The 15,715-nt window shown below is 47.0% G+C and overlaps 1 protein-coding gene across 1 annotated transcript; it reads left to right on the forward strand.

The window, feature by feature from the left end:
* Window positions 1–8,210: 8,210 nt before the first annotated feature.
* PPP1R3G (protein phosphatase 1 regulatory subunit 3G) lies at window positions 8,211–10,953 on the forward strand. The gene has a single exon (XM_027040220.2). It carries the CDS (start codon window positions 9,306–9,308, stop codon window positions 10,341–10,343), a length of 1,038 nt encoding a protein of 345 aa, XP_026896021.1. The 5' UTR covers window positions 8,211–9,305; the 3' UTR covers window positions 10,344–10,953.
* Window positions 10,954–15,715: the final 4,762 nt, after the last annotated feature.

A 15,715-nucleotide genomic window follows, 5' to 3' on the forward strand; every position in this document is an offset into this window, starting at 1 on the left:
TCAGCAGAAGACCTAACATGAAAGTGACATCCTATCCCTATTCAGGAGGAAGAAGGCCCTAGGCTCTACCCACACTCAAGGAAAGGAGATTACACCGGACACTGGAGAGCATCAGAATATGACACCCCAAATATGCCACTTTGACATGAGGATTATTTTGAACTGAAAAAAAATTAAGAAACAGCAGACAAAGAAAAAAAGCTCTCTGCCCTCCCCCTATCTGGCCAGAAGCACAACATAAATTTCCATTTGTAAAGGTGTTTCCCTCTTCTTACCAGGAGATGACTCTAGATTCTTAACCGCTCAGACAGCACTGGAAGAATCTATATAATAAACCTTATTAAAACAGCACTAATCTGCTATGTTTTCCCTATATATTTGCCTTCCCAGGTTTGCCACTTCTAAAAGGATTTATCCCTTTTCCCTTGTCTTGTCGCTTCTCTACAAGTTTATTGTTCTTTGTTACGATGATGTTTAAGCCCAAATTCAAACCACTGCCCCTCACCCTGAGTTCCTCATCACACACACCCTTGTGAATGCGTGCCTCACATGTAAGTAAACTGTTTTCTTTTATCCTGTTAATCTATCTTTTGTCAGCTTAATTTGCAGGAACTCAGGGGTGAACCTAGTAGTTTAGAAGAAAAGTTTTCTTCTCCTTATAGCCTGAACATCAGGAGGCAGGATCCCTGGGAGCTGTGTGGGTGCTGCTTGCCACAGCACCTGAAGGTGGTGCTGTGGATGCTGGCCCTGTACCTTCCCATCACACCACTGGCTGAGTGGACAGAGTGGGCCACAGTAACATCCTAGAAGCCATTCTGACACCAGACATCTAATAGTACCTTAAAGAGACATTGTGAACCGTCTAAACATACTCCATTAAACTGAAAGATGTGTCCCCAACTCATATGCCCCTCATCTGGATCCCAAAATGCTACTGGATGCTCCAACACCACCTCACACAAGTGGTCTTAACTAATTGTGGTTAAAATGCATTACTCCTGAAATTATACGAAAGCATGACTGTGAATACATCAGAGGGGTCAAATAACACTTAAGCTTCAGTAGTTTCTCTGCAAATCTGCCTTGGGGCAAAAGTCACCATTATTGACTGGGTTGATCCAAAACAAGGTCATAAAGGAAGTGAAATTTGGAAATTGCCTTAAAGACCAAGTCATTTCAAAAAGTGGAGATAGGGGTAGGATGTTCCAGGCAATGAGAAGAGCACAAGCACTTTTAAGGGAAGAAATTTTGGAAGAATTTTCTCTAGAGCAAATTTCTCTAGAGCAAATTATGGTTTTAAAATATGATGGGAATGATAGTGATGATGATGATGCTGGTGATGGTAATGATGATGGTCATGGTGATGGTGATGATAATGATGTTGAAGATGGTGATGGTAATAATGAGATGATGATAATGATGATAAGGGTGGTGGTGATGGTCATGGTGAAGGTGATGACAGTGATGATGATGGTGATGATGGTGATGATGACAGTGATGATGGTGAAGATGGTAATGGTAATAATGATGGTGATAATGATGATGATGATGATAATGATGATAAGGGTGGTGGGATGGTCATGGTGATGGTGATGACAGTGATGATGATGGTGATGACGGTGATGATGACAGTGATGATGGTGAAGACAGTAATGGTAATAATGATGGTGATGATGATGATGATGATAATGATGATAAGGGTGGTGGTGATGGTCATGGTGATGGTGATGACAGTGATGATGATGGTGATGGTGGTGATGACAGTGATGATGACAGTGATGATGGTGAAGACGGTAATGGTAATAATGATGGTGATAATGATGATGATGATGATAATGATGATAAGGGTGGTGATGATGGTCATGGTGATGGTGATGACAGTGATGATGATGGTGATGACGGTGATGATGATAGTGATGATGGTGAAGATGGTAATGGTAATAATGATGCTGATAATGATGATGATGCTGATAATGATGATAAGGGTGGTGGTGATGGTCATGGTGATGGTGATGACAGTGATGATGATGGTAATGATGGTGAAGCTAGTGATAGTAATAATGATGGTGATAATGATGATGATGGTGATGACGATAGTGATGATGGTGAAGATGGTAATGGTAATGATGGTGATAATGATGATGATGATGGTGATGATGGTGATGATGGTGATATTGTTTTGCTGTGGAGTTCTTTGTTGAAACATCATGTTGGGGAATCCCAATATGTAAAATAGGTAAAAGAACAGTTTCTTAGCTAGATGTGGAGCAGAGGGCCTAGGGCTCTGCTGCCTCATCTTATATCAGCCCAGGGGGCTCCTAGAAGATTTTTGCAGAAAATGACTTCTTAAGATGAATAGAGAGAGAGGATGGAAAAGTGTTTGGAGGGGCATCTGGGTGGCTCAGTCACTTAAGTGTCCAACTTTGCCTCAGGGTAATCACCTCCTGGTTCATGAGTTCTAGCCCTGCACTGGACTCTGGGCTGACAGCTCAGAGCCTGGAGACTGCTTCAGATTCTGTGTTTCCCTGTCTCTCTGCCCCTTCCCCATTGTACTCTGTCTCTCTCTCTCTCAAAAATAATAAACATTAAAAAAAAAGTGGTTGGAGTCAGATTATTTCTGGGTAAGGAGTTTGGACCATAGTTGGGAGATGTATATAGATGGTGTCAAAGCAGGGGTCAGGTAAGATTCCTTCACCAGGGCTGCACCAAAGGACTGGAGGAGGTCATGCTAGGTGAATAACAATAGTGATACGGAAAAAGAAAGGATGGCTCCACTATAACAAAAGGAAGAATGGGCAGAGGAATAAGACCAAGCAGCCAAATGTAGCCAGTGAGAGGAAAGAGTCAGGTGAATCCAATTCTTAAATGCTGAATGCTATGAATGCTTTTTTTAAATATTTTTAAGATTATGGCAAACATACGTTAACACAAAATTTATTGACAAGTGCTTTAAAGTTTTTAATGTTTAATACAATGAAAAGATACTTTCAAAAGACAAAGAATTCAAACAGTCCAAAAGGATCTACAATGAGAGTAAGTTTTCCTCGCACCTCATAGCCCCAGTCCTTGAGCGCCAGTCCCCAGAGGCAAACCCTGTGACAGGGTCTTCCCAGAAATATGCCACACATATTGGCACTGGGTATTGATTTTTTTCCACATAAAACTTCCATCCTTTGCTTCTTTGTTGTGTGAATTTTTCCACTGAACAAACTAACCAGGTTTGTTCTTTTGGAGGAAATTGACGGGAAGGAGAAATTCAGAATAGTGAAGTTCAGAGTAACTTCTATGTGACTGGAGAGGAAGCAGATAGGGAGGAAGTAGCTAAGCTTTGAAGTCAGATCTGGAGCCACGTGCTGGTTCTGCCACAGCTGGTGGATATCCTTGGGCACATTCCTTGACCTCTTTGAGGCTCAATTTATTCATTCTTCCAAAATTATTATAATAATGCCTTCCTGGGGTGCCTGTCTGGCTCAGTCAGAAGAACATGCGACTCTTGATCTTGGGGTCATGAGTTCAAGCCCCATGATGAATGTGGAGATTACTTAAATAAATAAAAAAAAATTTTTAAATGCCTTCCTGTTAGGAGACCCTGGGCTACAACCAGGAGAAAGCTCAATTAAACTGGCGTAAATCAAAAGGCTGTCTTAAAAAAAAAAAAGTTTATTTATTTTGAGAGAGAGAGAGAGAGTGTGTGCATGCGAGCAGGGGAGGAGCAGGGGGAGGAGCAGGGGGAGGAGGAGAGAGAGAATCCTAAGCAGGCTCCTTGCTGTTAGTGCAGAGCCCCACATAGGGCTCGAACTCATGAACTGTGAGATAATGATCTGAGCCGAAACCAAGAATTGGGCACCCAACCAACTGAGCCACCCGGGTGCCCCAAAAGGTTGTACTTTTTTTTTTTTTTTTTTTTTTCACGTGGTAAGAGGTCCAAAGACAGAGTGTCATGGTTCTCATTTGGAAACAAAAGGATGGATGTTTTTGGTTGTCTCATTCCTGGGGCTGCTAGAGGCATTTTGAGGGCAGGGCTCATGGATGTTAAAGATCTTAAACTGTTTGCTATAAATGGTCACAGCAAAGACTTGCCAGTTCAAAAAGCGAAAGAGACTTCCCATCGAGAAACATCAACTTAGCAGCTCAGTCACAAAATCACAAAATGGCTGTTCCATTTCCTGTGCTCAGTAAGCACCTCACCTCAAGGTAGTTGCAACTGCTGTGAGTCCAGGGGATCAAATGAGAATGCATCATCTCTGGCTCTCTCTTGGGAAAAAGGAAATGCCCCTCAGATGCTTCCTCTCAGACTTCCCCCTCACATCTTACTGACTGGGTCACTTGCTCATTCCTGAACCAGTCATGGGCAGGATGGGTGTTCCTCCGAGATCAGACAGATGCTATTCTGGAGGGGAGTACGGGAGAAGTGTGTGTGGGATACCTGCTAGAACAGAGGCAGAGGGGTGTGTGGGGGCTGGCCAGCCCCATGCCCACTACACTCGCTCATAGGCTGTCACAGACCCTATTAGGAGACCAAGTCTCTGTCATTTTATGAGACAGCAAGACATAGGGGTCCTTCCCTGCTCCCTTCAAAGAAAGATGTCAAATCCAGTAGTTTCCCTAACCTTTCAGTTCTGTCTCACACAGAGGAAAAGAAGCAGGGAGGCTCTGGACAAGAAGGTTGAGAGGACTAATGAAGGGCCTCCTCCCAGAAGCTGACAGAGACTCTGGGGAGCCAGGCAGAACTAATAGATTGATATTAGTCCTGCACTCCCAGAGTTTTGCATGCTCATTAGAATTGTGTCACATATACCAAGAACTGAAGTTTTCACACATTTGTTTATGCTTCTTATGATTGGTATTTACAGTCATCCAAAGTCAAATGAGAAAAGTCACTAAATGTAAGTGAAATAACTTAAACATTGCAGAAAATTGATATGAGGATAAAAAGTTAACATACTAAAACTTGAAGTGTTGATAGGAGGTTAACTTGATACTAGTGGGCTCTTTAACATGTAATGTGTAAATGACTCTGTTAATTTCAGAAAAAAAAATTGGTTGGGTATTAGGCCAATCAAGCTCTGGGAAACTTACAAATTACACTTAGAATATATTATGTAAATCATGTTAAAACCTGGATGATCAGAAACATGAGTAAAACTCATTGAAATAGGGAAGCCAGGGGCGCCTGGGTGGCGCAGTCGGTTAGGCGTCCAACTTCAGCCAGGTCACGATCTCGAGGTCCGGGAGTTCGAGCCCCGTGTCGGGCTCTGGGCTGATGGCTCAGAGCCTGGAGCCTGTTTCCGATTCTGTGTCTCCCTCTCTCTCTGCCCCTTCCCCGTTCATGCTCTGTCTCTCTCTGTCCCAAAAATAAATAAAACGTTGAAAAAAAAATTAAAAAAAAAAAAAAAAAGAAATAGGGAAGCCAAAGAAATTTAGAATAAAAACAGAGAACTCCATCCTTAAAGCTTTCTCATTAACTCCTCATCCCTTTGTTGTGGGAAGCAAGGCCCCTTCTGACTTGGTGACTTTTTTTTTTTTTTTTTTAAGCCAAAAGCAACATGACTTACCTCCAGCAGGCTCCCAGAGGGGGCTGCCGCGGGGTTCAGACAGTAGGCTGTGTGAGTCCAAATCCTGGCCCAGCAAATTCTATCCTGGGTAACCAGAGCAATTCAGTGAATTGTTGTAGGCCTCCAGGTTGCCATACTTGTGGTAACATAACCATCCCATCAGGCTGTGTGAGGTTGTGCAATGCTGTGAGCAGTGTTTTAGCACACGATGATTCGCAAGCCCTGGCTATACTAGATATCAATCTGGCGCTCCCTTCTCTGGGTGGCTGAGTGGCTTTGGTTAAGCAGATCATTTGAATCTCACTTGGCTTTATTTTTTCCACTTTTGAAGCAAGTCAGTTGTACTCAGACCTCTTAGATTCTGCTAGAAGGCACACATAAGAAAGAAAAATGAACCAGGCAAACAGGGTAATGCTTTTTTCAAGTTTATTGCAAGTTCATCCCATTGCCATATTTCAGTTGTGCTGAAAAATGCAGTCTAAGGCACTACAGAATTTGATCCTTTTAGATTAGAAGGCATTTTTGTAGGAAGTTTCCATGGCTGCATTTAAGCCCCTGAAAACTCACTGTGACTTTATCTTAATCAACTCAATCCCCTTCAAAAAGCTGAAGAAGAGTTAGGGGACACGTTTCTAAAATGTTTCTGCTCTTTTAAAATACTTTAAAAATTAAGTATTTTTGTAACACTTTAACATATTATATATGGTGTCTCTATCCTCTTAAATTCTGTGTTTGGGCCTAAGAATTAAACTGATAAAAGACAGATTTACAAGAGAGAAACATAAAAAGTTTATTTCTTGTTGGTAGTTTTATGTGTACATGGAGGCTTTCATATTCAGTGTAAGAAATGAAGACCCAAAGAAACGGATAGGCCTGGGAGCTTATGTACCATTTTAACAATGATGGATAAGTCAGGGGACGTGGCAAGACGAAGGATAAAAGGGTCTGGGCTAAAAGGGTAAAATGTGGGAAAGTGACCCAGAAGTACATGGGGAAACTAGTGGAAGCTAAGGTCTATTTTAGGTTTGTTTGTCCAGATTCAAATTGGTGTCAACTCTGTCTTGATGATAAGAATGTTCTCCTTTTCCTGGTACAAGAAATCTATGCCGTGATTTTGGGTAGAAAGGAGAGCCCTTCCTGTATCTGCTGTTTCTCATTGTCTTCACCTCAAAACAATCAATGTGTCTGCTGTAGTGTACATGTTTGTGTCCCCTCAAAGTTCCTGTGTTGAAATCTAACCCCCAATGTGAAGGTTTTAGGAGATTGGGCTTTGGAGGGTAATTGGGTCATGAGGGTGGGGCCCTCATGGATGGGATTAGTGCTCTTATGAAAGAGACTCAAGAAAGACCCCTTGCCTCCTCCGCCATGTGAACCCCTTCCACCCACATTCCCCACATTTCCACCCACATGGGGCCCAAACAACTATGGGCTGAAATGTTACCTGCAGGCCTATCTGTTCACTCCCACTCACCTTCCTCCCGGAGGCCTCCCTGGCTAGGTTGCATCCTTCTTAGCATCTGCTAGTGTGGCCAAGCCTGTATTTGCTTTTTGATTAATGTTGGTCTCCTCCAATATACTGAGAGCTCCCTGAGGGTGAGGTGTTCTAACACTTTCACTAAAAAGAAAAGAGAGTTGCTGGGCCTAGGGCCCTGCATAACCCTGAGACTGACGCCTCCTTGAGTCCTACTCCTTAGGCACCTCACCTCCTGAAGTCCCTTGTCCTGCAGTGGGCACATGGCCTTGATGAGGGCAGTAGCCCAAAGGGTCACCACAACCTCAAAATCTCTTTGAAATCCTATTTTAATCTTCCAAATAATTTTCAAATTTTGTGTTTAACTCCAAAATATGTAAATATTTACCTAAATGTAAAAATAATGTCTTCTTCTCCAAATCTTGGAGTTGTTCAGAGAGACACACAGAGTATCACGTGCCTCTTGTAAGCTTCCAAGTTGACATGCAATCATGGAATTTTATATTGGGCACCCAAGGACCTACCACCCTAACAGGAGGATGGCAGAGCCCCTTCCTCAGGAGCATCACACCCCCAGCCCTGGCTTCCTAGTGATGGGAGAACTCTTCCCTCTTCATTGCCCAGGGTTCAAATCCCACCACACCTAGCTGTGAGGCCTGGGCAATGAAAAATCCTTCTACACCTCTATGTCCCACTTGTAGAGTAGGGATGATGCTCTGAGAATAAGATCAGGCAAGGAGGATCAGTTCAAACCAACATTTGCTGATGGCTGGGTGCTCAGTCAATATTAGTGATTAATATGACCCTTACTCCCTACTCTCCATCTTATGCCTGCCGCCTCACCAAAATGCCTAAGGTGCTGGCCCCTTTAAATTCTGCCAGACCATAAGGTATTTTAGTTACCATGCCTCAGTTAAATGACCCGGGTAGGTTGGCTTTTCTTTTCTTTTTTTTTTTTTTTCTTTTCTTTTTTTCCCCTGAAATACTGTATCTATGTTTCTAGAATCCCTAGCTTTTTACACAAGTAACTCCACACGTCCACACAGGTTTATACGCAGGTCCCCAAAATGCGGTCTCTGGAGCCCAGCATCGGCATGACCTTGTTGGAAATACTTTCAGCAACACTGAATCAGAAACTCCAGGGTGGCTCAGGAATGCTTTCACAACCCCTCCAGGTGACGCCGACGCGCGCTGATGTTTGCGAGACACTGACTTTGATCAAGGTAAAGTTAGCCTTAAAAACAGACAAAACCAACAACAAAAACTCACTACCGAAGGTCTCCCCAGTGCCCAGGTTCCACGTTCCACCGGTAGAGCCGCAGGTCGGCCGCCTCGCAGCCCTAGCGCACGCCGAGGCCCCTCGGGGCCTCGGGGAGAGGCAGTGCGCGCGGCGACGGTCCCGCGGGGCCCCGGTCTTCGGGGCCCCGGAGCGCGGCGGGCGGGACAGGGGGGGAGGAGCGGGGACGTGCTCCCGGGCCCCGAGCTAATGGCCTCCGGCAGCTCTCGGCGCAGAGCCGCGTCCCCGCCCCGGACTCGGCCCCAGCCCCCGGGCGCCGCCACTGCGGGAGCGCCGAGGCCAGCGCGCCGGTCCCGGGCCGGCGGGAGAGCGGGACTGAAGCCCGGGAGCCCCGAAGTTTGGGAAGGAAGGAAAAGAAAGCGAGGGAGGCGCTCGGTGCTCTCGGTCCGCTTGCCCGCAGGCGAGCTTCCCTAATTGCGCGCCTGCCCCCGGGGACTTCCCCGGCCGCCGCGACACCCGGGAGGAGACGGCTTTGCGACCCGCCAGAGGGCGGACCCGTCCAGACCTGGGGCAACTTGACGCGCCGGAGGAAGGCAGTTCGCGCCCGAGTCCACGAAAGCTGAGCGCCAGTTCACCCGAGGAGCTCCGTAGGCAGGACCGACGCGGGCCCCGCCGGGGTGGGCGGGAGGGAAAAGGGAGCCCCCAACTTCCAGAGAGCCGTCTCTACCTTCTGCCTCAGCCTTCGGGAAGCTCGCCCGCTAGCTCCGGCCCGCGCCGCCCAGGTTCCCGGTGTTCCCACGGCCTGCGCCTCCCCGCCCTGGGCCCTCCCCCGCCGCTGGCAGGTTCAATCCCCCGAGCCGGCCCCACGCTGGCATCCTCCTCCCACTTCGCGCCGGGTCGCCGCCGCTAAAACCCGGGGCTACGCAGTGGGACTGTCTTCTCTTCTCCAGCCAGGGGCGGGTTCTGCGCGCCCTTGCAACGACCCAAGGTGTTAAGTCTCCAGGGAGAAGCGATACGGACAGTCCCGGGGCCAGACAGCCTCATGGAGCCCCAGGGAGCGCTAAGTCTGGAGAAACAGGGACCTGCGCTCTTTGGAGAGCCCCCGCCAGCCGAGGGGCTGCCCACTCCGGGGGGCGACGGCGGCGGCGCTTCGGAAGCCCAGAGCCCCGACGCTGACCCCTTGTCTGCGGAGGAAGAGGCCGCCTCCCAGGAGCCGGAGGAGCTGCTGGAGTGCCGCCGCCGCCTCCCGCGTTCCTTTTCCCTGCCCGCGGACCCGATCTTGCAGGCGGCCAAGCTGCTGCGCCAGCGCCAGCAGCTTGGCCTGGGGCTCGGCCCGGAGGGCGGCGAGGGGGCCGAGGGCTTGCCGCACGGTCCCGGCAGCTGCTGCGCCAAGTGCAAGAAGCGAGTGCAGTTCGCGGACGCGCTGGGGCTAAGCTTGGCCAGCGTGAAGCACTTCAGCGAGGCGGAGGAGCCGCAGGTGCCGCCCGCCGTGCTCTCCCGCCTGCGCAGCTTCCCCATGCGCGCCCAAGACCTGGAGCAGCTTCCCGGCCTGCTGGCCGCGGCGGCCGCGACCGCGGCCCTCTCTGCGCCGCCTCCCCGGCTTCGGCCTCTTTTCGAGCTTCCCGGGCCCAGCGCCGCCGCCGAGAGACTGCGGCGGCAGCGCGTGTGCTTGGAGCGCGTGCAGTGCTCGGCGTCCTCGGGAGCGGAGGTGACGGGCTCCGGCCGGGTGCTGGGCTGCCCCGGGCCGAGAACCGTGGCGGTGCGCTACACCTTCACCGAGTGGCGCTCCTTCCTAGACGTGCCGGCCGAGCTGCAGCCCGAGCCGCCGGCGGAGCCACAGCCACCTGAGGCGCCGTCGGGGGGGCCCGGGGGCGCCGAGGAGGAGCCAGGAGCCGAGCGCTTCCACTTCTCGCTGTGCCTGCCCCCCGGCCTGCAGCCCCAGGAGGGGGAAGACACGGACGAACCGGGCGCCGCGGTCCACTTCGCCGTGTGCTACCGCTGTGCCCAGGGCGAGTACTGGGACAATAACTCGGGGGCCAACTACACGCTGCGCTATGTGCGCCCTTCCGACGCGCTCTGAGCCCAAGGCCGGGCTCCAGGCCGCGCGCCGCCCCAGAGCAACCGGGTGACCTGCGGGGACGATTTGCTGAGCCCCGTACCTCGGGGAAGGAAAGGAGGGAGCCGTTCAACGGCAAACTTTCACCAGGACGGATCCGGCGAGTGAGCCTTGTGAGCACCGAAACTCCTCGCCCGTTGTCTCCTCGCTTAGGCCTTCCTCCGCTGCTTCTGGGATTCTCGCTCTGCGTCAGAATGGGAAGAAATTCTCAAGATTCTGAGCCATAGCTTTCTCCAAGAAAAAGTCTCCTGACCCTTGCGCCTAATTGTAAGACCTTGGGATTTGTTTAAAACTATAGACAAAGTGTTTTCGCCGTTGCTGCTTGTTGGAGATGCCTGAGTCTCAGGGAAAGGACAGGCATCCTGCCACATCATGCCAGGAGAATGCACTGGACCGTGGGCGTGAAGGGGAGCCTTCGCAGAGGGGCCTTTTTCTCTGAGAAAACCGGGTGGGGCCTGGGCTGGGCCGTCCTTTTCTCTTAACTGGGATCTGGGAGATGTTTGCACAGACTGGACATTATTTGGGCCTATGTGTACACATGTCCTTTAAAAAAGTAAAGGCAACTTGCACACTCTTTTACGCTGTACTTTATATTTCAGCTCCTGGGGAGTTTGGGAGGTCTTGACAGGTGATCTTCCTCAAATAGTTAACAGTATTTTCAAGTTTCTTTCCTCCAATCCTTGCTCTCTGATGTGGAAAGGCCCAGATTTCCTATTCTGGGCAAAAATGTTCTTTGAAATGTTTTGTAGGAGGGTTCTGTCCCCTGCCAAAATGAGGTGGTTGGTCAATTGATATATTAGAGTAATCCCGTAGACCTGTGTAAGCTGCAGTCACCAGCCCTCAACCCCCTTGTATAGGCGGACCACATAATAGCTGCTAGACTTCTCTGGGCCTTTAGCAGCCAGAGAAGCTGGACTTTCCAGTGGTTGGGTGATGGGAGGCTGTGTGTGTGTGTGTGTGTGTGTCTGTGTGTGTGTGTGTGTGTGTGGAATGGACAGGTGTCTTTCTGTCTTTAGTCAGAGCCACAGTGGGTAGTGATGACCTGATAGGAGATGAAGCATGCCCAACAGGTACATGTTGTCAGAACCAGATGGGTGCTGTGCACACTGCCCTTTGTCACTCAGCTGCTGATGCTGTGGATGCCAAGATAAAGTGGCTATGTATGAGCAGGGCAGGTAAGTACCCTGGCTGAGGACCTGATTTTTAACCACACCTTGGTTACCCCTTGGTAATTTGTCTTTCTTTTGTTTTCATTATTTTCCAGCACATGATGAGTACAGTCAATTCATTTTGTAATGGTAATCTTTAAGAAGGATGGTTTCTACCATTGCTGTATAGGAACCAGGGTAGGCATACCACAGCCCATGGGCCTAATTCAGCCTGAAGCCTGTTCTCGTAGGGCCTGAGAGCTGAGAATGCTTTTACATTTGTAAACAATTGGAAAAACTCAAAAGAAGAATACTGTTTTGTGACACATGAGCATTATATGAAATTTACATTCAGTTTCCATAAATGAGGTTTTACTGGAACACAGCCATGCACATTCATTTACATATAATCTGTGACTGCTTTCCTGCTAAGTGAGTAGATACAACAAAGGCTATATGGCAAAAGGTAAAATATTTACTAACTGGTCTTTTATCTGGCTCTAGAAAAGTAGTATTTTTTAACAGTAGATGCTGAGAGTTACACTTAATAAAGTAGCTAAACTTTCAGTAAGGTTTGCCACTTGAAATGAACCTCTTGTGGGTACAGGTAAAACTGTTTACATTATTTTCAGTAATCTTGGTTACAATAAACACTAAGACACCACATGTACAATTATTACTGTGCAAGGGGGGAGAATCTACTTGTCCTCTTTCATCTAAGAAATAATAATAAATCAGTACGACTGAAATATAGCATCTATCTGAACTGACATCAAGCTACAGAAACTGCCAGATACTTCCATGCCTCAAAATGAGATGTCTTTAAATTTTTTTTTCAACGTTTTTTTATTTATTTTTGGGACAGAGAGAGACAGAGCATGAACGGGGGAGGGGCAGAGAGAGAGGGAGACACAGAATCGGAAACAGGCTCCAGGCTCTGAGCCATCAGCCCAGAGCCTGACGCGGGGCTCGAACTCACGGACCGCGAGATCGTGACCTGGCTGAAGTCGGACGCTTAACCGACTGCACCACCCAGGCGCCCCAAAATGAGATGTCTTAAGCCATGGAAATATTTAGTTTAACCTCTGTTTTGGAGACATTCCTTTTGACTATAGCAGTGGTTGCCAAAGGTAATTGATCATGGGGAAAAGTTTCAAATAATTATTAGCGGAAAGCCATCTGAAGTTCATTATAATTTATGCTTGGAGTAAAGCAGACTGAAAAATAGTCATGTCTATGAAACAATGAATACTTAATTCACATACACTTATAAAAAGTTTTATAACCATAGAAATAAGCAATTTTAACAATTGCATTTTTACAATTTTTTACAATTTTAACAATTGCATCATTTTTCTGTTACTAAATACAAAAATTATCAAGCTTTTTCATGCATTGCCCCATACTGAGTTCTGTATGCCACTTCTTTTTAAAAAATGCATTATTGCATAAGAACACTTAGATAAATATATTTTATATTTTTCTTATGTGTTTATGAATACATTTTAGTTGAAACATATTGCTAGTGTATATGGCCTATAGCACAGTTTGAAATGCCAATTCATATGATAATTATGCATTATTTTTGGGTTGTTTGGGATTATTTAAAATTAAACAAGGATGAAATTAGGAGCCCAATAACATGATCAAAATAGAGATCCCCTTGTCTGGCATTCTTCAAAAGGGTAACCCTTCAAATATGGAATAAAGTAAGAAATGGATTTTAAAGAGGTATGAAGAGCAAATTTTTTATTTAAAAAAATTATTGACTTTCAAAAGTATATTTTGGAATTCAAGCAATGAATCTTAAAAGCACTTATTTCATAATATAATGAAAGTCAAACCTGGCTTTCAGGTGAGGAAATCTAGCTTTGCTGTCTCACAAATCCTGGAGAATAGTTTTTCTAAGGTTCAGAATTTTGTAAAAGATTTGGAACAGCCCAGTCTTTCTGCACATGGTTATGGCCCTTCATACATTAAGTATTAAGCAATCTTCTAAATGTCAATTTTACAAAGTGCCAACTTTTCATTATAGACTGATAACAAACATTTTGTAAAGAAACATAAGGAAGTTAAATAGGTTTTGTTTTTGAAGAGGTAGTTTCAAAAGAAGGGGTGATACTGGCCAGACCAAGGAAGTGTTTGAGAGTATATTTCCAGAGTGGAATGAAAACTCACATGCTCATCCCCCAAAGCAAAATTCCAACAATTCACTTGTGGGGTTTTTTTCAGGAATATTTACCTTGAGTAAGGGAGTGAGGGGGGAGCCTGTCATTCTAGTTGAAATGCTGAAATGTAATAGCTGAAGTATCTATTAGCTCTAATGATCAAAACTCAGTTCTGCTCGGCTCATTTAATGATGATGAATTTTACCAGAGAGATTCCAGCATCTTCTTTATGGGCAAGTGGGTCCATGGATCACTGGGTCAGGAAATGTTGAATGAAGTGTGTGTCCTTATCTGAGGTCTCAGAAGCAGTGGCTGGAAAATGTAGCAGTCTGTATGGAACAGAGTTTCCCCTTACAATCCCCAGGTTTATGAAGCAGGGTGATCAGGACGTTCCAAGACTTCCCTCAGGGAGACAAGGATCCTGCTTCAGTGAAGTACTGGATTAGGATCCCGGAAACCCAGCAAGCTCTGGGGGACGCTGACATGCCTCTCTTCATAGGCAGCAGGGCCACAGCTCCAGCAGCCTTCCTATAGCACGTGGGGGTGGAGCAGTTGTCATCCACCAACCTTAGCTGCAGGGCCAGGGGAACTTTGTCCGGTTGGGTGCTCAGTGGGCTTTCCACCTGACCATGCCCTCACCTGCTGTGCCTTTCCTCCCTGACCCGGGCTGAGGGCTTCCCTGGTGATGCTGTGGTTCGTGAGTCTGCTCACTCGCAGCAAAGCTGAGCCTTCTGCTCATTTCATTTTTGGAGTTGTAGTGTTGGACTATACATTGTTTCGCGAGTTCCCCATCTTGCTGCTATCTAGCACAGCAGGTGCGCATATTTGAGTATGCCAAGTTTTTTCATTTCCTGACTCAGTCGTGTTTCTTAAGAGCGTGTGGCTTGGAGCCGCTTGGAGTATTGTGATTTGTGTCGCATGTGCTTTGTCAGGACTGCAAAGAACAGCCTTCGAGAGGAAATGGGATGCTTTCCTTTTTTGTGGCATCATGGAACTGAATCAAATGTGTATTTTTGATTTAAGCAGTGGAGCACAGGTTTGTGGGTTAAAGACAGCACTGTGACGTGTGGCAACTTAATAAGCAAATCCTGACAAACAGGGAGCTGTTTGCAGTCCAGCCTTTGCGCAGCCAATTCCCACAATGCCGGGGCAAGGCTGGTCTTCCAGAGATCGGGGATGTGCTCGTGGTAGCCACACAAGGGCAAAGGGCTTGGACCAGGGTGGATCCTGACAGCCTGGGCTCAGCCTGGTGACCCCTGCTTTCCTTCTCCAGAGCAGTCCTGGCCCATCCTGCAGATCAGCAGGTGAGTGCCCGAGGCCCGCTGGGAGGGGCTGACCCAGCTCTCTCTTCCCGACTCCGTAATAGACACATTCCACTAGGTGACCTGCTGTGTTTTCATGTTCCTTTCTGGACTCCCTGTAGCGGATCAGGGAGACTACTGGAAAGCAGCCCTAAATGGTTCTTTAATCCTCCAAGGGCTGGTTGTTGGAGTGTTAAATATTTTAACTTTAGACTCATTAGGATTTAAACTGTTTTGAATCTTTTGGGTAGGCTTTGCATTTGCGTTTTGTGGAGTCTAGTTCTTTGACCTTGGCCACCTCTGAGGGGACAAATATTGGCAAGGAGAGAACAGAGTCACATTTCAGCTGAATATCGATTGTTGAGTTGGCGAAGATCAAGGGTTTACGTTTAAGATGCGCTGGTGAGATTTGCCAATGAGTCTAATGGAAGAGTAAAAGTCTATTTAAGTCATGAGTTCAGAGCCAGTTCAACCGGGAAATGTACGTATCTACAAACATCTCTGGCAAAGCAAAGATATTTTAGACTAACTTACATTTAGACCAGTCTAATTTCTCCATGATTGTATTTACTCATCATCCCGTTCTTATAGTTGGCAGCATTCAGGTCCTTTGAAACTTGTTACCTGAGGTCATTTCCCAAGGAGAGTCAACAGCATCCTAATGCATCCTGAAATGGGAAATTCTGTCTGAAAATGTGAATTGAATGAAGATGGAAAAC

The sequence above is a fragment of the Acinonyx jubatus genome, chromosome B2 (assembly GCF_027475565.1).
Source record: "Acinonyx jubatus isolate Ajub_Pintada_27869175 chromosome B2, VMU_Ajub_asm_v1.0, whole genome shotgun sequence".
Classification (NCBI taxonomy): Eukaryota; Metazoa; Chordata; class Mammalia; order Carnivora; family Felidae; genus Acinonyx; species Acinonyx jubatus.

What these genes read in the sequence shown, in the direction of transcription:
- PPP1R3G (XM_027040220.2), top strand. Translation starts at nt 9,306, where the DNA reads ATGGAGCCCCAGGGAGCGCTAAGTCTGGAGAAACAGGGACCTGCGCTC.